Consider the following 23,527-nt stretch of genomic DNA (forward strand, 5'->3'; position numbering starts at 1 on the left):
AATTCAAATTATTTGAAGTAAAACTATCTAACAGAATGTAGCTTTGTAGATCTTATAATGTTGTGAAAGAAAAAAGAAGTAAAAATCACACAGGCCTGCTCAGGGACTTGTTTCTTTTGAAATAACTGATGACATAAAATCCCAGACCAAAAGAGGTGGGAGATGCAAGGCATCTGGCAGAGTTTGCAGTCCTGGGGGGTCGGCAGGCGCAGCACAGCCTGCTGCAAACAAAGGCCGAGTGTTTTGCTGATACGATTGCAAAACATATGTTTGCCCAGGACTGTTATGATCTTGGGAATAGGCAGGAGGCCAGATTTCTGCAGCAGCAGCAGCGCACTTAGTCACACAAATATCTGCAAAATGTGAACCTCCTGCGATTTCTCCGTTTAAAAGCCGTAATTATTTTGTTGCTTAAAGACAAGGTAGAAACTCTTGCATCAGGAACAGGAGAGGGGGGCAGAAAAGCATCGTCCGAGGAGCCGCTCTGGGCCGGGGAGGAGAGCGGAACGGAGCCGAGGGGTTCGGGGCTGGGCCTGGACTGCACGAGGGCTGTCCTGCCGGGCCGGGGTGGACTGGCCGGGAGCTGCCACCTCTTGTGCCCCCGCCCGGGGCATTTGGTGCCACTTCCGAGCAGCGGCGGGACCGTGGCGAGCGCCAGTCCCCGGCGGGGCAGGGCCGCGGCCGCCGCTCCGCCCCTCAGCGGGCGGGCGGGCCGGGGCTGGCACCGCCCCGGCGGCGCTGGGGCAGAGCCCGGCGGGGCTGCGAGAGCGGCGAGCCCGGGCAGCCCCGCAGCACCGGCCGGATGGTGGCCAGGCCGGGCCGGCAGCACCAGGTACTCACGGAGGGCCGGGGGTCTCTTGCCCCGGGCGCATCCCCCAGAGAAATCCCTGCTGGAAGGGGGGGCGGGTCCGGGCAGCCCCCTGCGGGTCAGCCGCGGGGCTGAGGAGGCAGCAGCGGCGTTTCCCTGCGGGCTCCTCGCTCGGAGGGCGTCGTTCGGGGGTTCGCAGGTCCTGTTCAGCCGCGGGATGAGCAGCTGCTGCCCGCGGTGACAGCGCAGATGCTGTCGCCATCCTCCGCGACGCCCCTGCTCCCAGGAGGGCTGTGTTCCGCTGGGGTGTGCGGTGACCGGGTACCTCCGCAGAGTTCTCGGGATCGTCCAGGTGGCTTTTGCCTCGGAATTGCCCGTCGTTATTGCATAGATTTGGATTATCCTTTTGAAACAGTAAGGCTGGTCTCGTATTTCTCATGGAGAAGAGCGGGCTGTAATTATAAATAAATGCAAGTCAAGAGCATTATTTTGGGCAGGAATAAACCTGCTGATTTGGATCTCTCTTGTAAAATTTCTTAGTGTCACCACGTTAAGATCTTCTTTTAAAGGAAAATTTTAAATCCTCCGAACTGGTGTAGGTTGCGGCAGAGCCTGTTTTGTATTTTTCTGATTTAGAGTAACCCAGTACTTCATGGATACATATGGATACATATATATGGATATATGGATATATGCTTTGCTTTGACGTAATCCAGCAGGACAGTCTATGTAATGCAAACGGTTACTGTCACATTTAGACTGTTTCCTTGTGTATCACCAATTTATTGGTATTTAAATAGTGTTTTAGCAGGGAAATTGCAAGCATTCATTAGAAATCCTTTGCCCTTTAATGCTTTCTGTTTCACCACAGAAGTGCCATATTAAAAAAAGGTAGGCACTAATCATTGAAACTCAGCCTCAGTTTCAGTGAGCTCATATCAAAAGTAAATTGGGTTGTGGACTCTAGGCAGTTGTGTCTCAAAACCACTGCAGGAAAAGCTGCCTAATGCTGAGTAAGACTAGGTAGCACATAGGCAGGCATCTTGAGACTCCTGCAGTTGGATGTGCTTGTACCTCTCAGTCCTAGAAAATTACCAGAGAAGAGGTGCTAGAGATGGAGACAGAGGAGTCTGGGCTTTGCTTTCATTCCTGCCATTTTGAGCAAGGTGTGTGATCTTGGACACACTCTCCCTTGCCTTGATTTCTGTCTTGAATCAAGTGACATAAACTAAATGGGGATGTTTTTAAAATGGGGTATTTCAAAGGACTTTGAGACATTCAGAGAAATTATAATGAAATTAAATTCATGTAAGAATAACATACTCTATGTGAAAGAGGAACAGTTCAGCATTTGCCATGCTCTAATTCCAGTGAAGAGTGGTAGGTCTGTGTAACAAAGTGCTTTGTAACAGAGGGGGAGTACTTGTTCCCAGTTCTTTAAATCTGTACAAGTGGAGACATGTCTTGTTGCTTCAGCTGAATGACAGTCTGAAATACCCAGCAAATGGAACCAGTGCAAAAATTTAAAGTACATGAACATTTCTAGGATAATCTTTTTCTGTCATTTTAATGTGAATCATGGTTTGTTTGGGAAAGCCACAACAATTGCAGCTACTTCAGGATTAAGTAAACAAATAAAATAGGAAAAATGGGCAGCTCTGCATAGCCCCACATTTAGAGAAAAGATGTAGGAAAAGAAATATATTTAATCACTACTCTTTGTTCTTAATTCTCTCCTTCCCAAAAGTTTTCTGACCAGTATGGAAACTACAGTAGCTACTGCATTTAGCAGAACTGAAAATACAGTTTTAAAGCTGAGTATGTATCAGCTTGGGGACAGCTTGTCCTGTGGGGCCAGTTGTGCCAGTCCTTGTTGTTAAGGTCCTAAACAAGGAAGCTCTACTTGTAGCCTCAGTGTCACCACCAGTGAGGTTTTGCTGTCAGTGGCCTTTAAAGGGGAAGTAGGAACCAGACAGTTCACAGTGAGCACAGCACTGGGAGCAGCATGAAGCCTCTTAGACTGGTAAGTGCTAAGTCTCCCTTGGAAATGCTGCACAACCTTCTTGGACACTTATATGCTTACAGGCATTTCATCCTATAAGCTTATAAAGCCTTAAATGGGTATTTTTAATGCCCATGCTTCAAATGCTCATCATATTATACTGAGTTGAATTTTCAGTACAGGCATGCTGGAGGAGTTAATTCCACCGGGAGATTGTGTTGAAGAGTTTTTAACTCACAGCTTATTGTCTCTTTCTTAACCCTAAGCTTGGGTAGGAAAGCACTTAGATTATGTAAAATTATGACTGGTTATCTAGAAAAAATGTTACCTCCAAAAATTCACCTCAATCTCATTTTCCCTCTCTGGTTCGTTACATTAGATTGTTTTATATTGTATTATGGGTGTGATTTTCATATAATTTTGTTTGAATCTAGCAGGACTTAGTGGTTAATCAGGACATAGATGATTCAGATAAAGATGTTAATTCAAATGTAGTTGAGTGAAGTAAATTGATAATTACAATTTTACTTCACCTGTGGCTTATCTATGGTAAAATGTTCCCTTTCCCATTTAGAGAAGGCCTAAGTAAGTACGTAAATAAGTCTTTCTGGTAGATACAAATCTGGTAGACTTGATAGTGGTACTGACTTGAGGGGAGCAAAATTACTTACTGTGATAGCACCAAAAAAGCAGTCTGAGTGAGCATTGTGGATCATAGCTCATCAGTCCTGAATGACTGAAAATTAGCAGTTTGGTAACAGTCCCAGATTCATTGGACAGAACTACCATGGAGTTTTGGGAGAGGTTTTTTGATAAGGGGCAGAGCCTAGCTGCAAGGAGCCAGTAATGAGGGACCAGCAAGGATCTGAAAAAGCATTTTAGGCATACAATGGAGCTTGTTAGATAGCTGTTCCTGTTCCAGAGACTCTGTGACCTGGCTTGTAGCTTAGTTCTGTTTTCAGTGTTTCTAGGTGAAATTCCTGATACTGTGTGTCTGCTTCGACTATGACTTTTTTTTGTTTTGGTTTGGTTTGGTTTGTTTTTTGTTTTTTTGGTTTTTTTGTTTTAAGAGATTCAGAACCAAAGCAGCTGATGTTCTCCCACTAGCAGAGGTAATGTGTGTTTTACTGTTAGTGTTTACAAACCTCTTCTACATTATTGCAGTTCAATTTTTTATCTCAGGCTTTTACATAGATTTGACAGGAATAATGTTCCTGTCAAGAGGCTTAAAAAAACTACCTAAAAATTGGGCTAGATCAACAGCTGTAAGATACAGAAAAGCTCTACATTGTGTGAATTTACACCTTTGGGCTTTAGAGTGGTCTTCCCTGAGCTTGTATGTGCAGGCAGTACAGACTTTTTGGTCTAGTCGTCCTTGTGGAGTTGATGTGCTAATTGAGCCAGACTGGTGAGAGTAAGTGGTGACTGGGAAGTATATAATTAAGCTTGCAGAGCTGTCTCATTAACTTTTCTGTCTCAGGTCTGCAGTGCTGTTTCTTGGTGTAAATTTGTATAAAGCATTTCCTGGCTGAAAAGTCTCTGAACAGGCACACAGTCTGATAGTTAGGGCATTAGCCTGTGACTTCAGAGATCTCAGCTCAAGCCACTGGTCTTCTGTAGCAGCTTCTCTAAGATGTGTAGCTTTTCCATTTCTGAGGGATTCTTTTCTCTTATATTGGAGATAATGTACTTGTCCTACCTCACAGGAATCTTGCATTATCTAAATGCATGAGATGTGATGCTGGGCTGATATGGCAGTGGTGAGCAATGTGTAGATTGAGAAATGATGGGTACCTGGTGAGCATAGTTCCCATGGAAATAATAATAGTGGCTGTACAGAAATACAAGTTACATACATAAGGGGGAAGAGGAGGCTTTTCTGTGTTTTTCGAGGTTGTCTCTCTCAACTCAGCAATACAGCACTTACATGGCTAAAGTCTTGCTTTTCTGTCAAGGTATGTCTGGAAGGTGAGCAGTGGAGTGGATTGCCATCCAGCAAGGCCCACCTCCTTCCATTAGCTTGAGCTTCTGGGTGTTCCACCCTTGCTGCTCAGCTTTGCAGCCACCTGAGTTTTATGTTCTGGCTTTGAAGATGGAGTGCGTCTGATGCATCACCATCATCATTATTGTTGTTATTATTATTTATTTGCACCTAAAGCCTCAGTTGTGGTTGGCTTTCTGCTGAGCTTTGAGCTGTATTCAGCTGCAGAGTTTCTAGACTGAATGAAAGTGGTGTGGTGAGGTTGACAAACAGGAGGAAAGGAGGCAGGAGAAGTTTGATGCAGAGAATGTGTCACTAAGTAGGTCACTTTGGTGTGCAATTCTGTGGTCTGGAATCGCATGAAAGTTTCTTAACCTTTTGGAATAACCAAAAGGAATGCAGGCTTTTTTCTAGCTGCTGCTTGTCCTAGACACAACTGCTTCACCAAGTGCTTGTTGGTGCTTCAGGAGAGATGGTGCTTTAAGAGAAAGGTGCAGGAGAGAGATGTAGTGATGTGTCTGGTCAGGATGCAGGTCTTGCCTTTGGGAGGGAGAGTGTTGCTCCCTGAGTTGAGTGTATTTGGAAGATGGAGGTTTAGTGAGGGGTATTGTGAAGCATAGAAATACGTCCAGGACAAAGGAGAAATTCACTAGGACTGTTTGGAGAATTATTACTGTGTTATCGAGTATTTGAAATGCTGGGATGATGGAAGCAACAGCTATTTCTGAAGTACTAGGAGAATTTGATTAAATGCTGCTTCTGAAAAAGAGAGAAAAATAGCCTTTGAAAGGTCTGCTTGTAACTGAAGAACAAGTTTTCAAAAGGCTTCTAATGGGTCAGATTTTATACAGCTCTCCTGACTGTGTTAAGCATGCACCTCATGGCAAGTTGCTTCTGTTCTCAGCACCCTCTGGAAGAGACCCCCGTTTTGCAGATGGGAAATGGGCTCATCTTCACAGATCCTTTGTTACATCTCTGTCCCAACAGAGCCTTGACCCCAAGCTTCTCAAGTATGAGGCTGGTGCCATGATATCAGGAGGATGATGGCTGTCCTCATGGAAAACAAAGCAACTCATTTAATTGTTAAAAAACCTCTTAAGTCACTTTGCAGCGAGGGTTTGGATAGTTGAGTAATATAACCTGTTACGTGCTGTGTAATTGTAAGTTTGACCTCTTTATGCTTTAATAAACAGAAATTTATTGATTGTGATGTATTTTAGATTGTGAAGCGAAATACACTATCAGTCTGCTGATCTCAGGTTCTAAAATCTGGGTTTGGGGGTTTTTTCCTTCCTCTAACTGTTCTGGGAAAAGGAAAAACTGAAAAACAGTTGTTCAAGAATTAAACTTCAAGGTATTTGTCTTGGAGGGCTTGATCTGGCAAACTGCAGACATCTGCTAAATTAAATCCTGTTTACAATTTAAATGATCTCTCTTTTGCTTGCTGTTGTTTGGCTATGTTTCTCGAGTGTAGTTATAGCCAAAATAAGAAGCTCTGCTGAAGTTTTAAAGAGAGATGTTGATAAATTCCATCCTACAAGTGGCATTGCTTGGCTGACAGGCAAAATTTGCTTGTGTGTGTTGGGACCCATAGCAGGAAAAAGTGATACTGAGGGGAAAAAGTGAAAATACTATTTGTCAGAGATGCCCTTTGATCTTATTTTATCCAAGTAAGACTTGAGAAATGAAGGTATCTGACTTTGGGATTTAAGGAGACTGTCAGAGTCTAAAGAGTTTGGCAGCTGCCACTTATGCTTGCACTCATTGTTTCCAGCTCTCTGAAGTTGTTTTTTAATCTTGGGGGAAAGTTCAGGAAACAGTAACTGATTAATAAAATTGCTTCTTGTACAGTGAAACTCATGCAAATAGAAACCTCAGCTAAAGAGAAAAAAGTGCAGTAGTGAGTGCAACCAGTATTGCACATTTTAACACCCTTTACCTATGTGGGGAAAAATGTGGCAAAGTTAACAGCTGCATTTGGCAGGCAGCTCTTGGGGCATCATCTGCTCTGAGGCCTGGACCAGCTGAAGGTGCCCCTCTGCTCTGTGTGGCCTGAACTGGCTCAGTGCTTGGTATTTATTCATCTAAACCTGCTTGAGAAGTTGGTATGGTCACAAAATGGGTGGGTTTGGCTATGGAACAGAGGCAATGCATATGTTCTAAAAGATGATTGGGAAAGAGGGCACAGATAAGGAGCCCAAACCATTAGTTTATATAATGCCTAGTGTTAGCACTCAGCTCCATCCTCAGCTTTAATCCCAGGTCTCCCTCCATCTGTAAGAGTGCTATGCCATCAGCTGGCAGGGCTCCCATCTTTCCTTGGGAAGCCAAGCTGCTCAGTGGGGAGTAATCCCCTCAGGAGAGCTGGTTTGCAGAGACTGCCACACACACGGCAGCGGAGCCTCTGCAGCGATGGCATGGGGAGCATGTGTGGAAGTGTGAGGAGAGGCCATGTCCTGCTCTGGTACCTGGAACCTGCTGTGCCTTCTCAGGGGGCTGCTCTTTGCTACAGAGACTGCCCTGGAACACATGGCTCCCTCCCTTCCAAAGGGACTGGTGTTAATGGGCAGGACACAAATGCACCCAAGTCTTCTATGTGTTTGCTCCTTGGCTGCAGGAAAGGCCCAGGGTGCCATAGGCCTGTCAGAAAGCTGCATCTGGCTGAAGGAGAGGACAAGTAGTTAACTGCCAGGGTTATCCAGCCTCATTCCACCTTCCTTGCAAGGCAACACATCCACACAAGTAGGTGCAAGGATGTGGTTGCTGCTGTTCTGATGGGGCAAATTCCCCTCCCTCCCTCCTTCCCTGCAAATGTGAATAGCTTTTTATCCTATCTTGAAAAGAAAGCAGATGCAAATGTACATCAGGTACTTTCAGCAGTTTAAGTGCTCTTTGGGGTTGGGAAGAAGAAATCTGATTAGGGTTACAGCTGTTTCATTTCCTGACAGATGCACAGGGTGTTGTGTGCTGGCGAGCTGCGGATGTACACACACACAGCAGCCTCGTTTTGTATCAGTGGCATAACCACACAGCAGCCAGCATGTTCGGAACTCCTTGTCCTGGACACCCTGCCAAAATATGCTTTATGCAGAATTTTCTGTGAACCAGCCTGTAGTGTGTTTGTATGTGTGTGTGTGTGCATGCATATAAATTTGTGTGTGTTTTCTTTGGTTGACAAGGCCTTTGTTGCTGAACTTTTTGTTGCTGGAGTGGGGCAGTGTGCTGTAAACAAACACAGCTAATTATAAAGCACTTGTATAAAAAAATGATTTGCATTTGTACAAACAGTACTAGTAAAAGTGCCCGTGCAAGAGTACCACAAGTACCCAAATAAGCCCAGCTCTGAATGGAGAACTCTTTCCTTTCTTGCAACCAGAGCTGAAAAGCTGTTTATAACTAAATGCTGAGGTGGTGTAATTTTCTTTTCTAGGAACTTGGAATAAGAATTCCTAGACCACTGGGACACGGACCAAGCAGATTCATCCCTGAGAAGGAGGTGTGGTAGTGTTTTCAAGTACATAGTGAACTTTATGCTTTTAAGGAACATCATTTTATAGTAGTAGCCCACAGTGGTTTCAGGACAGCTGCTGATCTGCAAAACATTTTCAGGAGTGATCACATTCAGTCCTGAGACTTTGGCCACCGTTCTAGTGTACAGAACAGTGAGAGCCTTGGGGAGCTTTGGAATAGTTATGACCCCTCCCATGCTGCTATCTAGTATGAGAGAAACCCAATACTGTTTCCTTGTGAACATCCGGATGTAATTTCCTACTGGTCCACAAGGTATCTGCCCCTCTGCTCTGGGATTGCTTTTTCTTGAGCTGCCTCTACCACTCTGAAGAATCTGAGAAGGTTCAGAGTGCTTTGGATGAGCATTTCTGCTGCTTATCTCCTGATTGTCTGGTAAGAGAATTTGGAGTAGAGGAAAAGTTAGTAATATGCCTGTGGTTTTCTAGGAATTTTAGTCTTTTTCAATTTCCTGATTTTTTCTCTCTTAGCCAGCTTTTTGCTTCTTTCCCTCTTTTTCCCATAGTAAAAGTGATGATTCAATTAGCTTTTAGTTATAATTAACTAAGATCAACCGGGGGTATTCAAGAAAGTGAAGGTGAGACAGTTAAAAATGAAAAGTCAGTGTTGTATTAGAGAGAGACTAAAGCCAAAAATCTCCTTTTGCTGTTATAACCACTTGTGATCTCCTAAATGAGAGGTATTACAGGGATTTATTGTGCCTTATGTGCACTGATTTAATGCCATTAATAGATTTATAGTATAATTCATTTCACTTGGGGCCTCTGGGTGCTGTGGTAATGTATTTATTTGCTATTTTATTGGTGGAACTTGGACACTATTGCTCACTGCTCCTTCTCTCTGATCAGACAATTCAGGTGGGAAAGGAGGACGCCACGATGCACACACTGTTTGCAGAGTCTTTTGCCACGCTGGGCCGGCTGGACAACGTCACCTTGGTGATGGTTTTCCACCCACAGTATCTGGAAAGCTTTCTCAAAACTCAGCACTATCTGCTGCAGATGGATGGCCCGCTCCCGCTCCACTACCGGCACTACATCGGCATCATGGTACGCACCCAGCCCCAGCCCTGCCCCAGAGCAGCTGCTGCTGTGTTTTGCAGTTTCTAGCTGGAAAGGGAAAAGCAGAGTAGGTTTGTTGGTGTCTGCTTTACAGATGGTTTCAGAAGATCGGCACTTTATGTTCATAGATTTGGTAGGACTGCGAGAAAAGGGGGAAAAGCGTGCCATAGAAATGAGATAATTGTTTGTTATTGGCTTCCTTAGTATCTCAGAAACTGTTTCTCAAGAAATCTTGTTTTTGTATCTGTGTCCTGTCACATACACTTCTCCTAACTCAATAGTTGGTCCAGTCGTGCATTTCTGAATATGTAAATTTTCAGTAAGTTTTCTGCCAAAAGTGGTTGATTACTAATTTTTATCTGCCAGTTCAATGAGCTTTGCTTGCTGAAGTTGAGTGAAAGTTTTGGGCTGTGTCTTAATTTGATATAGAAATTGTTGGAGTAAATGATACTGGGCCTTTCTTTGCTGAGAAGCTGCCTGTAGTCTGTCTTGCCATATGCAATCTGAAACCTGCTTTTGATTGTTGCTGGTAAAGATGCAGCTCGAGACAGCTTCTTCTCCCTGGGGAGTAGGATGCAGTATGGATTACTTGCTTCAGGACATGTAATAAATCCATGCCTGTGTTTCTCCCTGGGTATAGGCATGTTGCACCTGTAGCCACCATAACGACAGTGTGTGTGAACAAGGGATATTTATGTTGAGAGAACAATAATCAAAACAAGCTGATGTGTTAATCTCAGAATTTTTTTTTACTTGAGTCTTTGATCAGTGCAAGTCTTATTCTTGGATGTTTTGAGGAAATGATGCTTTATAGTATTTGTCACTAAGTACTAACTTTCTGTAATTGTTTTCTGTATCACACTGTTTTTCTTTCTAGGCTGCAGCACGACATCAGTGCTCTTACCTTGTTAACCTCCACGTGAATGACTTCCTTCATGTTGGTGGAGACCCTAAATGGTTGAATGGTCTAGAAAATGCACCTCAAAAACTGCAAAATTTAGGAGAACTGAACAAAATGTTGGCTCACCGACCCTGGCTTATCACCAAGGAACATATCGAGGTAGGTCTTTCATGGAGTAATGTGAATGTCCCCTTTTAAAGCTTTTTTAAAGCAATCCCAGATTCTTGGATTCAGAGCCAGACAGGGTGAAAGATGTTCTGTGGTAATGACTTTGATTTCAGTGCTACATCACTGCATGATCTACTATCACTTGTGCCCTGTTGTGTAAAATTAACAGGATCATAACTCTTCTTAAATGAGTAACAAATTTCATTTACAACACCCTGAAATTTCTCTGTCATGTTGGAATTCTTTTGGTGCAATGAGTGTGCTCAGGTGTGCACCTCCCTCCTCAACCTGTGTGCTTTCAGTAGCCAGAACTCCTGGGTGCTTCTGAGTTGCTGCCAGAGGTTAGACAGAACACCAGCCACCACATTATGTCTGGCTTGCTGCTGCTGTTTTCAGGTGGGATGGAGAGAGCAGGCTGGCAGAGCTGCCCAGGGGAGTGGTGGTGGTACAGGACAGCCAGGACTGCAGCACCAACAAACCACCAAAGGGCTGCTTCTTCCATCCCTTCTGCTCTCTTCTGTGCCCTTAGCAAGGAGCACGTGGGTGCTGGGACTTCCTCTGTGCTGCCTGGCCTGGTGAGAGGTGGTGGCAAGTCCAGCTGGGGCAGGACGGGGAGGGTGCGCACTCTGCTAGAAGGCCCCAAACCTCCCACACTTTCCTGTCTGAAGGGGAAGTTGGGGTTTGAAGCTTCTTGTCAAATCTAGAGGATTCCACCCACAGGGACAAGATGGAGGGAGCCTGTGCCAGGTTTTTACACAGCTGATCTGCAAGGAGTTGCCTGGGTTTTCTGATGCTGTAAAGACCATTTGAACAAACATGCAACAGTTGTGGTTGCATCTTCATCAGAGGTGTGAAATTTCAATGCAAGTCAGTATGGCCTCGATAGAAACCACATGGTGCAAAAGAAAGAAACCCCAACTTATTCAATTGCCCAGGGACAGAGAGGGGACAGAAGCTGAGTCTTTTGTGGTGTAAGCATGCAGGTCTGTGTCTGGCAGGTCACTGTGCACACTAATGGCAGCAGAGAGTTAGGAAACATGTTTGGATGTCAGAAAAGTAATTTTACCTGACAAAGACGTGTTGATAAACTGCATTAAGGTGGGGTCAAATGAATGACTTTAATACTTTTGTCTTGCATTATTTTTAAAGCAACTTCTGAAGACAGAAGAGAACAGCTGGTCCCTGGCAGAGCTGATCCATGCAGTCGTTCTCTTTACACACTACCACTCCCTTGCTTCCTTCACGTTTGGCTGTGGGATCAGCCCAGAGATCGACTGTGAAGGGGGTCACACCTTCAGGCCCCCCTCTGTCAGTAACTATTGCATCTGTGATATAACAAATGGCTACCACGGGGTGGAGGAAATCCATGCCAGCCCAGCTGGAAGCATTCCAGTAAGTGTCTGTCTGAACAAACAATCTTTTCCAACAGTAGTAATTTCTTTGTACAATTTTTATGTGGAGGGTGCCTGTCTTTTTTAATTCTTTTGAGAGTGAGATTGATGAGCCTAATCCAGATGTGGGTATTGAAAAAATGCATTTAGGAGGAGCTGAAATGATACTGGGAAGCTGGGGAAAGCTACCAAAGGGAGAATCAGACACAATCTCTGTTGTCATTTTTTTCTGCCTGTCATTCATAAAGGTGAACTGAGTCCCAGCCTCAGCTAGTTCATGACACGTGTCCTGAGCAGCAGTGGCCAGGAATGTTTTTTTCATCTGTGCAGTGGAAAGTTGGCTCTTCCTTTGAGTCCGGGCTCTGACTTTTTTGCCTTGAGGTGTTTGTCATGCATCACACAAGGGATCATTTTAAACAGATCATTCACAACTTTGTGACTCTTTAAAACACTCTCTCCTGCCTGTAGCAGTTATGCTGATCTGGACTTGTTTTCCCTTGGTGAAAAGAATGATGCGAACCAAGTGTTGGTTTAAGAACAGCCACGAGGGTGTTCTCACTGCAAGATCCTTGCCTGTGATATCTTACTGCAGTGGTGTGGGTGGCATTTAAATTTGTTTGATGGAGCTTGCTGGCTCTCTGAAGGACCAAACTGCAAAAGGCAGGGAGGAAAGGGGCAGAACTGTATAAATTAAAGATAATTTTACTCTACTTTGGTGCTGATGAATGTTTACAAGATCAATTACTGAATTTTTGAGGTGTTAAAACAACTGTTGTGAAAGAAGATTATCTTGCACTGGCTTTCTTTTGAGGCTTCGTTAAATCTGCATTTATACTCACCCTTCCTTCTTCCTTCAATGTTTCTTTTCTGTGAGCAGAGGAGGAGAAAAATACAGTTGGGTGGTAAATTGTGGTTACTTCCTCTATCAAAATTTCTGTTACAGCTCCTTGTTTTTCAGTTGCTGAACATTTAGATTAAGAGAAACTAATTTTAGCGTGAGAACAACTAGTTCCAAAATGCTGTGATTTTAAATCATGCTAAAAATACCAGGGGTCTAATTGAGAAAAGATGATGACTAAATGTAAACCATTGTGTCAGTACAGGTTTCTTTCAAAAACTGTGTTCCTTGAAAAATCTTTATTTAAAGATGTAAAGGACTTCAGTTGTGTTTAAACTTTCTGGCTTGGCAATTACTGCCATCATTGCCAGTTCCTGTTGCTTGAAAATGAAATGCCTTTCTCTTCTTTTTAGTCCACAGAGTCTGTCTGTGAAGTTGAAGCTCTTATGGAGAAGATGAAGCAGCTGCAGGAGTGCAGAGACGAAGAGGAAGCCAGCCAAGAAGAGATGGCCACACGTTTTGAAAGAGAGAAGAGAGAAAGCATGTTTGTGTGCTCTTCAGGTGGTGCAGATGTAGTCTGTATATGTATTTATTAAGACTTTTCCAAATTATTTGAAGAAATACTCCTGCAAAAGGGGAAAGAAGTGCTATTAGATGTCACATAAACATTACAATTTCTTTGAAGGAATCAGGATTAGGGACGCCTTATTTTCTTCCAGGAACACTTCAAAGTAGTGCCAGGATGTGTGTCTGCTTGCAGAAACACCATAACGCTCTGACCAAAATTGTGTTTAATAGAAATCTCCAGAAGAAATGGAATATCTCTTGAGAGTTTAGAAGTTTCACAGGAAATTTAAGCATCTTGTAAGATGCTCTAAAAAAAAGACACTTGACATGCTTTGCTATTTAAGTGTATGAAACATTACTTTTCAGACGACTGAGAGACAATACTTAATCTGTTACAAGCTTAGGGTTGTAATGGGCTCTTCAATACCATTTCCTCTAAGACACACTTGGCATGGGAGTCTCAGAAGTCTCTCTTTTAATAAGCTCTCTGTTTCAAACCAGGTTTTTCCCCTGACATTTTTACAGACTTTTGAGTTAGGGGGAAAACATCCCCTAGATTCAGGGGATAGGGTGAAGACTGCAATACAACAGAGGGGAGAAAAATGTTTGTAAGAAAAAACCTGAGTGTTTTTCATAGGGTTGCTTCTGAACACCATAGCTGCAGTCACAGAACTGTACCAGAGAATCTTAAAATGGGTAATCAGTGAAAATGTGTTTGATTAAAAAGCACAGAGACCCATTCTTCTGCAGGAGTTCTGCTCATACACTTCCAATTTGTTCTTTCCAAATTGTGTGTAATTCTGTTTGACATTAACAGAAGATGAAGAATCTGCAGCAACAAGAGATGTGTCTCGGCACTTTGAGGACACCAGCTATGGTTACAAAGACTTCTCCCGACACGGAATGCACGTGCCCACCTTTCGTGTTCAGGTAAGAGGCTGGGGGCTGCCATCAGGGGGCTCAGGGAACAACCTGTGCCAGACTCCAAACCTGGAAATGGCTGTGTTTACACTGCCCTGTGGGTGGGGCTTAAATTAAGCCAGCAAATGAACAACCCCCACCCCCAGTGGATTATCTGCCCTGGGATCTTTAACTATACTAAAGCGCTGGCTCTTCACAAGTTTATTTCTGAAATGCTTCATTCTGCATTTTTATTTATTCTAAGGATTATTCCTGGGAAGACCATGGCTATTCCTTGGTTAATCGTCTTTATCCAGATGTGGGACAACTACTTGATGAGAAGTTCCATATTGCTTATAATCTGACTTACAACACAATGGCCATGCACAAAGATGTGGATACCTCAATGCTAAGACGAGCTATTTGGAACTATATTCATTGTATGTTTGGAATAAGGTCAGTTTTACTCGTTTTGTTCTAAACACATTGGCTTTTCTTTCTCGGGTTGAATCAGAACTATTTATTGAGCAAACATGCATGTATTTTTAAACTGATTTTTGTTTATGGGGGAGGGCCACTAGTGCTACACTTATCCAATAATTTGTTTTGCCATAGGAACTTAGAAACAATGCAAGTGAAATAACTGCTGCTTGAAAATGAAAGTGTTTTTCTTTCAATTCCAAACAGATATGATGATTATGACTATGGTGAAATTAATCAGTTGTTGGACCGCAGCTTTAAAGTTTATATCAAGACTGTGGTTTGCACTCCTGAAAAGACCACAAAAAGAATGTATGATAGCTTCTGGAGACAGTTTGAACACTCTGAGAAGGTACAGTTGGTGTGTGTGCTGAGGGACAGCCCCAGATCAGTGTCTCCCTGACAGCCACAGCTTAAGCTTTAGCTGGTGTTCCTGGGGTTCTGCTCACAGTCAAGTCATTGGGAAGTGTTGTGTTCCCAGGCTGAAATAATCTCCCCTTTCCTCCTGCCTGTGTGCTGGCTAACAGCTGATGTGCACTGGGCAAGCTCTGAGCAGTACAGGGGGTTAGACATGACAGTGGTACAGCTTCAGCTCAACTGCAGTCAGTACTGCCTGTATCCCAGAGGCAGGAAAGTGGTGCACAATCCATCCATCCCTTGGCAGCAGACCTGGAACAGCTCTCTGGCTGGCCCAGGGTCTTTCCAGTCCCCTGGTCCTTCTAGCATGGATAGCCCCAAAACAGTTTTTTTATCAAAGCCTAAAAGCTCTGCTGCTGGGTTATAGCCTGAATTACACCTCCCAGTCACATTTCCTGCTGTTAACTCCCAGATATTGAATCCATTAAGTTTATGTCCTTCAGTTTTTCTTTGGAAAGGTATTTCTTGGCCTCACTTAAAGTCAATGCTGAAACATAAAGATGCAAAATCATTAATGCTCATATCATTAAAGGCTCAAGTTCTTGATAAACCCTTAAAGCAGGGTCCTGTAACTACAATGATTTAAGATTGTTCAAGTAAAACACTGCCTGTGTTTTGGTTAGACTAACTGTGATAGATGAGCTTTCCAAGCACACAAATCCTTCTTTAAAGCCCAAAACTTTGCATCTCCGTAGCCATCAAAGTCAAGGCTCATTCACATATGTGTGTCATTGAATGCAATAACCATACATCCTCACAGAGATCATGCAAATGAAACCACACACAGCCCTTACATGCCAGAGCAAACTCACATCAACCTGCTGTCAGTGAAAAAATACTTTCACACCCTTCCCCCCACAAGTTTCTGATTTCATCCTCAAAGAAATGCAGTAAAGGCATTGAGGAGATGATGTGGGGACTAAAATTCTTAGCTCCAGTAGCTACTGAACACCTGTGTGTCAGAAGAGATAGAGGGTTTATGGCACTTGAGAGTTTTTCTGGCGCTTCACCTTGGCCAACCACTCTGTGTTGTTCAGGTGGAAGCTGCCTGTGTGTTTCTCTCTCAGTCCCCAGGGACAAATGTCCTTATCACCTCTGCCTTTGCTATCACCCCCCTCTGCTCCACAGGTACTCACTGCCATTCTGCCTTTAATCATTAGCCTCACTAAAACTGAACAAGCTGTGCATATTGTGCTGCCAGAGAAGGGCTTGTGTGCTTGAAAGCTTGTCTGTTTTTTCCAGCTAAACCAGCTGGTCTGCTAAAGGATGATTTCCTCTTTCTATGGCCCTGGCCCTATGTAAGTGTGCCTGTGGGCCAGTGCCACTCTGTGCCACAGTGGCACAGGGTGTGGCATTGGTTCCTCTGCCCCCTCAGTGAGCTCCACAGCGAGGTCTGGCTGTGACACAGGCAGTGCTCCCCTGCTGCTGCTGCTGCACAGCACAGTGCCCACAGCCCCCAGGCTTCCTGTGGCTGCAGCACGTGGCGGTGAGCTCGGTGCTAAAGCAGAACTTCTTCTCTCTCTGAAGGTCCATGTAAATTTGCTTCTGGTAGAAGCTCGGATGCAAGCCGAACTACTTTATGCTCTGAGAGCTATTACTCGCTATATGACCTGATGTCTCTGGCTGCCTGTCGACGTTGGAATGTTCTGCAGCTGCAGTATGGCAGAGGAAGATACAAAGCCTCAGGACCAACAGTAGCTATAAGTTAAGATGCCCATTGTGCCATAACTCCTTTAGTTTCAGCTATTTCCATGTTTGGAATATCATTGCTGCCGCTGGGCAGTGAACGCTTGGCAGTTGACAGACAGGGTTGTGCAGAAGTGCTGCCTGCTCATGGTATTTTGGCTTTAGACAGCCCGGGACATTCTCTGAACTTGTGGCAATATAGCAAACCATAGATACATAGATCTTGTGTTAAGGCAAATACTGCGGGAGTCGGAGTGTGAAAAGAACTGGGACTTGATGGCATTTGCTTTCCCTACGAGAATAATTCTAGAAAATCTTGATGCTGCTATTTGTGCAGGTGGAGTGAACAGACCTAGGCTGTTCCAGTTGAGCTAGAAGTGAAAGTGAGCACTGCTATTGTCTGAGCCTTTATTGTGTGTGGTTTCAAAAAAGCCTTGTTATTTAGATTCCCTGTTTAATCAGAACTAAACCTCTTCTGTCCACACTGATAATTTGAAAGATAGCAGTCAATTTTCTCAACTAGTTTAGCCTTAAAAACAGGATGTTTGTTCAGCATTATTTCATGAGCTCCAAAGTGCAATGGTCTTCCTATGGAAAGAAGGGGACTGGAGTCCTCAAAGCTTCTTAGAGATCTACCTACACAAAGTGTCAAGTAGCTTCTTGTCCTCCTTTTCATGGATGAACCAAAAAGGAGCTAGGAAAAGGTGTGGGAATGTTGTTCTAGACTGCCAAACAGTCCTACTGTATTACATGCCCAACGCTGGTCTTAATGATTTTTGCAGTTGCTTAAATAACTAGGCTAAAAAACATCTATTTTTAGTAAATCAAAACGTGATTAAAATGCTGACGTTTAATATACAGTGGTTTTGGAGAACACATGAATACTTTTGTATGAGTGTGAATTGCTTTTTAAATTTGTCAGTATTACTGGTATTTTTGAAATAAAGGTAACAACTTTTTCTCTTGGTGTTTCTGTGTGGTTTAACATTAAGCTTCTGTTCTTACTGGTCGTAAGACCAATTAAAATGTTTGAAACAGTAACTGAGCCAACAGTTAAAATCATGAGCCATGAATTTTTTAAACTGAGTCTAAAACGGTGGGAGGAAAAGTTTAAAAACAGAGCTAGAGCTTCACTAACTGTAGTGGGAACACCTCTTCTGTACTGCTGATATTTTCACCCATTTGGACAAGGCTCTCAGGCACAAGGTGGGATTCCTGGGGTGTCTGGTGCAGGGCCAGGAGTGGGACTTGGTTATGCTGATGGGTCCTTTCCAACTCAGCTGATTCTATGATTTTCTGTGATTCTGTGAAATGGATTTTCCCAAGTCCATAAAGCAGGTTAATTTCTGTCCTCTGGCCTGGATCTCAGCTCAGATTGGTTTCTTTTTCTACAGAACCTTCTGAGAACAGTTTTAAGTTTACAGTCCAAGAAGCTAAAATATCTAAAAAGATCTAGAGGAGAAAGATTAATAAACTGTCAAAAATTGTGACTAACAGGAAGCATCTGGTGCTTCCTCTTAACTGAAAATACAGGATTTTTAATGTTCCAAAAACAGAGCAAAACTTTCCTGTCTTAAGGGCATTGTACAGCTGAGCTGTGCCTTTCCAGTCTGTGAACAGTTCCTGCAGCGCTTGAGTCTCCAGGTGCTTTCTGAGGTCAAAGGTAGACATGAATTTCTCCAAGAAACCTAAACTGGCCGTTTCCATCCTATGCTCTCCAGCCACATCCAAGTCCCCTCTCACTTTTCAAGCAGCAAAGACTGCAGTGGGTCTGTGTGTGAGCGGCTTCATCTGGTCACAGCTGCGATCAGAGCAGAAGCCACAACCTGCAGGCAATCCCAACTCTCTACCCAGTACTCCCGGGCAGCTCCAGCAGAGCCCCAGTCCATGGCTGTGAAGTGCAGCAGCCTCTCAGCTGTGGTGCTGGCAGCTCTCCCCAGGGGAGAACAGGAATGGGCTCCTGGACACCAGAGAGCTGCTGCACTGAGCTCTGTGGCAGAGATACCCAAATGGTAAACAATGCCATAAGAACACACCTGTAATCCAGCATTCTGGGGCTGCTTCTTACTACTCACAGGTTTTTCTTCAGAGAAAGACAGAGGCTGGTATAGCTCGACTGGAGGGGTGCTCAAGAGTCCTGTACCACCCTCTTCTCAATCCAGCTCCTCTGAACATGCCTCTTCCTGTACAAAGGCCAGAGCTCACACATGGTGGCTGCCACAGGATCCCCAGGTCTGCTCAGCTGCAGACACAGTGCTTCAAGCTCTTGGTTACAGTTTGATTAGTAGTAACTGACATAATTAGTGTTGTATTTGAACAAATCTTAATTGCCCAAGCACCACCTTGACTTGAGCCAGCCATCAGTATCAGCTGCCTTCTGACAGAGATTCAGCCCTTGTCAATTCTGATTAGTCCTCCTAACAGGGCTTAGCCACAGGGGCCTTTTCCAGTGCCCCCACCCTGGCCTGCACAGCCGGATGTTTGCCTGCCTTGCTGTGACACAAATGCCAGGAACAAATGCCTCCAGCTTCTTCCCCACAGGGACTACTTACCCATCCTCCTTTCTTTAATACTCTCTCAAAGCAAATCCATTCTTTTCTCCCAGAAACAAATGGGACATTGAAACCATTTATCTTCCCTTCAACTTCAGCTAAAATTAAAATGGCAAAAGAAGGGATGATAATTGAGATATTTTTGAGCTGAGCAGAGCTGTTGTTGGAGCCAAACCACACTGAATGCCGAGTGCTTCTCCCCTGTGGATCAGCCTCTGTGACAGAGGCCGCCACCACACAAGCTCCCAAAGCAGGGCTGAGCCTTGCTGGGAACAAGTAACACCTGAGCTGCTGAGACACAAAGAATGGAGCAAATTTTTTCACTTTCACTGAAGTTTCCTCCTCACCATTCCCAAAACCTGGACCATGAAATTTCCCTTTCCCTGGCCCATAAAAGCAGGGATCTAAACTAGGAAAGAAGTCTCGCTGCACTTCTAGCATGGTGCTACTTCCCAGCCTCTCTCTCCTCCCCTGGAAGCAGAGGTCTGGGCAGTACAGCCTGGCAGCCCCTGCCTGGCTGTTCGTTCCCAGTAATCTGAGGTCAGCAAAGAGAGAAATGGGTCAGGGCTGTGCAGCTCCCTGTGGCCAACTGGGCTGTGAACGCTCGAGGCCGGCGATGCGCCTGCTGCGCTAATCCATGGGCTACAAGCAGGGACTTTTACACGCTGGAAGGATGAAACTGAGCAGTAAACAAGGCAGCAGCAGTCAGGGGGAGAAAGAGGCTGTTATGGCCCCACAGATGGAGACACAGGTTCAGGGGAGACAGCTGGCTAAGAAGTCTGAGAAGCAGAGGCACATAGGCGGCTCCTGGGAGTGTGGGACCAACTGAAAGAAGGCAAAATCTTCTCTGACATCAGGGATATGGGTGTTTTGCCTAAAGATGGGAAGTCCCAACTCAAGAAAGACCAGCACAGCTGGGCCTACATCCCACCAGCATTAAGGCAGCAGCTGGGTTAGCTGGGATACCCCAGACCCTAGCCCCCAATGTCAGAAGGAAAAGAGGGTGACTTTCCCTGACCACCAACAGCGTTCGATCTGAAGAGTGAAGCTCATGAAGGGACACAGGACAATGCCCCAACAGCACCAGGTTCCTCTGTCACAAAGAAGCTCCTTAAGGTAAAAGCACGTCAAAGTCTGTAGGTGAGATGTGGCTCCTGTCACGTAACATTCGTTTGCACAGCATTTTTGGTACCACAGAGGTTCAAGTACTCACTCATAACTTACCTTTTAAAAATTGGAAGTTCAGCAGATATTTTTCCAGTGAAGAAACAATGCAATTATTAGACAAGTCACACTGAACAGCTGCTTCATCAGCTCAGGTATATTGTAAAAAGTAATTACACATGCAAAGATTTCATACAAGCTCTTCAGAAGATAGCATCCAGTACATAAATGCCAGGCTTTTCTGACTTTTTTTAGAATAGTCATGCTCTCCAACATGTTTACCACTGGCAATGTACAGGTATATTAGAAATATACAGTTTACCTGATAAAAACACCCCGACTGATTAAATGGAGTGATAGACTCAGCTGGAAGAGTGATGGCTTTGAATTCTGTCAAGAAGTTTTTCTGCCACGGGTTTGAACTCTCTTTCCCAATATACTCTTTGGCAGTCCTTTATATCTTTGTCAAGGCTGCACTCCAACTCTACCTCTTCATCTGTAATCAAGGAAATACTATCATCAGTTCCAAATAAAAATATACTCAACTACGTATTTTGTGGCACATACAGCTTACCAGCTGTGTATGCTGATGGCTTAAAAACAACTCCACTTGAGATAAGTTAAACATCACTGTCTGAGGGTCTTAGATTTAATTGAAAATAAAGGATGGTAAGGCTAGTAGAACAGTGAAAATGGTACTGCAAGTTCTTTTATTCTCACACCTCACAGGTGTCTCTGAGACCAAAACTGTCTCTGAGACTGATCATTTACTGTGACTGTCAGTCTGGAAAGGACCCAGGGTTTAATATTGCTGCTGAGGTAAGCAATCCATTCATCTAACTACAACTATGTTTTTCCTGTCCCAAATTGCTCTGTTAATCTGGAGACTCTTTCAAACTCTATCTTCTCTCACACTGAAGGAACTTGAACCACATTGGTTACTGGATTTACTGATGCCCTCCCTTCCTCACAAATTTCAAAAATAAAACAACAGGACAGTCTTTTACTAAAGACAATGTTAGGAATGAAAGGAAGTCATCAGTCATTTTTCCCCCTCCATTTTGCTTAGTACTGGATGTGGCAAAGAGACAAACTCTTAGAGAAAATACAAATCAGTCTGCAGCCAGAAGCATTCTCCTGAATCAGGAATGCACAAACACAACTGATAACGCTGCATGTTTTCACACAGTTTAACAGAAGGGTATTTGACAGGCCTTAGGCCATAAACAAACCTAAAATGGAGGTAGAATCCTGCTCCAAATGGGCAATACTTAACCCTTGGCCTACACTATGAAAAACCATCAAATTCACAATGTGTTAAATAAATAACTCTGTAAGGGAGCTAATTGCACAGTCACAGCAGGTAAAGGCAACTTGGGGCTGAAGAGAAACTTCAGTTACCCACATTTTGAATCAAACTTTATGTCGAAAAGAGATGCTCCAACAGCAGTTACTCCCGTCCAAAAGCATGCCAAGGTGCCTGTACAGATCAGATGGCCTGAGTTGAGACAGGTATGAAGGAGGAAAAGAAATTCCTGTGTGTCACTTCCAGCTCACACAAAGTTAGCAGTAACTGCAAACAGTACTTGGCTCCTGTGTCACTACACTTCAACTACCAAAATTAAACAGAGGCTGATGGTGAGAAAGATTCCAAAAGGGGTTCTACATAAGGAGATGACATTTAGAGTCTTTCTGTAATAAAATAAAGGGGAAAAGAACATCCATTCTTTCAAGAAGGATGTGATATCTCTGCAGGAAGAAAGCTTGTAATCAGAGATAAAATCCAGCCTCTGACATCAAATCTATATTTGATGATGTCACAGGATTATTTAGGTTGGAAAAAACCTCTGGAGTAGAGTCACCATGTATCAGTTTGCTCTAGTCTGTGCTGAGTACTGAACACCTTCTAGGGCAGCAGCCTGTTCCAGTGCTTAACTCCCACCACGATGGAAATCCCTTTTCCTAATGCTTAATTGGAATTTTGTCTTACTGCAACCTGTGCCCATTAGCTCTTGTCCTGTCAATGGCACAGTAACCCAACATAGCTAAAATCAATCTCAGCAGCAGAGAAGCCAGAGACCCTGAAGTGGAAAATAAGGGATTATGGGATTTGTTTTCAAGGAGAATTGCTTTGCCTACTCCTGCTTTTTTCTACCCAAATTAACTCTGTTCAAACACAGAGTGAGAGGCATTTCTCCCTTTTATTAGACAGCTGTGCTCCCCAGAAGTTGACTGAATATTTATGGAATCACTGAGGTCGAGAATTCCAGCCTACAAGAACAAGGGTCAGAAGTAGTTCAAAGCTGAAGTGTTGGACTGAAACAGTAAATTTCCCAAAGCAGAACGTGAGTAATGCTGTGGATCAGTGAGGATCAGTGTTCCGCATGCAAGCTGTGCATCCTCAGATAATTTAATTTTCCCACGACTCTCCTCAAAAACCAGCAATATTGGGTCCTAGCCAAAGAGCATATGTGCTGGCTGCAAGCCCAGGAACAAGACAAACACAGTGGGCCTGCATACTGTGGGGGAAACTGGAGCCTGGAGTGCAGACTCCTGCAGGCTGCAAGAGCTGCCCATCCTTGAAACACCAGCAAGACAGGGGCTGGCAGCCCTGGAAGCTCTGTCATGTCATGTCAGAGTTCACATGGACTGAGATTCCAAAATAACCTCCTGGAATTGATAGTGGAGGTAAAAGTCAGCACTAGAAAAAGTCTGGAGAGAGAAGGAGAAACTTTCTTTTCAGCGAATGACCAAACAGAAGAATGTTTCCAAGACAGAAGCTCATCTCCACCGCTGCCCGTGAGGGCCTGGGCCAAGGCAAAGCTGCTGCCAGGGGCCTGGGAACAGCAGCCTCCAGAAGCTCTGAGCCAGCAGAGGGACATGAAAGTCAAGCAGCTGAAAGGTGAATGACAAGTGCCATTGGAAAGCAGGGCTACTGCATCCCAGGCTGCTGGGATCAGGAAGGGAAAAAGAAAAACAAATAGTGCCCTTCATCCAGCCTTTCTCTTGGGCACAACATCTTTCCAGGCCATTCCACTCCCTTTTGCTTCCTTGTATCTTTTGTCATCCTGTGCCAGATGAGG

The 23,527-nt window shown here is 44.2% G+C and overlaps 2 protein-coding genes across 3 annotated transcripts in view; one reads left to right on the forward strand and one right to left on the reverse strand.

The window, feature by feature from the left end:
* Positions 1 to 17,687, forward strand: part of SESN1 (sestrin 1) — a 78,601-nt gene extending 60,914 nt beyond the window's left edge. Inside the window, exons 1-10 of one of the 2 annotated variants that reach the window (XM_030946619.1) lie at positions 757 to 832; positions 8,222 to 8,287; positions 9,168 to 9,368; positions 10,258 to 10,440; positions 11,599 to 11,841; positions 13,092 to 13,239; positions 14,063 to 14,175; positions 14,411 to 14,601; positions 14,833 to 14,977; positions 16,570 to 17,687. In XM_030946619.1, the coding sequence (XP_030802479.1) occupies positions 803 to 832; positions 8,222 to 8,287; positions 9,168 to 9,368; positions 10,258 to 10,440; positions 11,599 to 11,841; positions 13,092 to 13,239; positions 14,063 to 14,175; positions 14,411 to 14,601; positions 14,833 to 14,977; positions 16,570 to 16,656 (1,407 nt within the window). In that variant the 5' untranslated portion in view covers positions 757 to 802 and the 3' untranslated portion in view covers positions 16,657 to 17,687. Of the gene's footprint in view, positions 1 to 756; positions 833 to 8,221; positions 8,288 to 9,167; positions 9,369 to 10,257; positions 10,441 to 11,598; positions 11,842 to 13,091; positions 13,240 to 14,062; positions 14,176 to 14,410; positions 14,602 to 14,832; positions 14,978 to 16,569 lie in introns of those variants that run through there. The other variant, XM_030946618.1, reaches the window with a different exon arrangement.
* ARMC2 (armadillo repeat containing 2) overlaps positions 13,173 to 23,527 on the reverse strand; it is a 68,645-nt gene continuing 58,290 nt past the window's right edge. The window contains exons 18-19 of the mRNA XM_030946617.1: positions 20,767 to 20,940; positions 13,173 to 13,304 (exon numbers count right to left, since the gene is read on the reverse strand). Coding sequence (XP_030802477.1) covers positions 20,807 to 20,940 — 134 coding nt within the window. The 3' untranslated portion in view covers positions 13,173 to 13,304; positions 20,767 to 20,806. The remainder of the gene's footprint in view (positions 13,305 to 20,766; positions 20,941 to 23,527) is intronic.

This window comes from Camarhynchus parvulus, chromosome 3 (assembly GCF_901933205.1).
Source record: "Camarhynchus parvulus chromosome 3, STF_HiC, whole genome shotgun sequence".
NCBI lineage: Eukaryota > Metazoa > Chordata > Aves > Passeriformes > Thraupidae > Camarhynchus > Camarhynchus parvulus.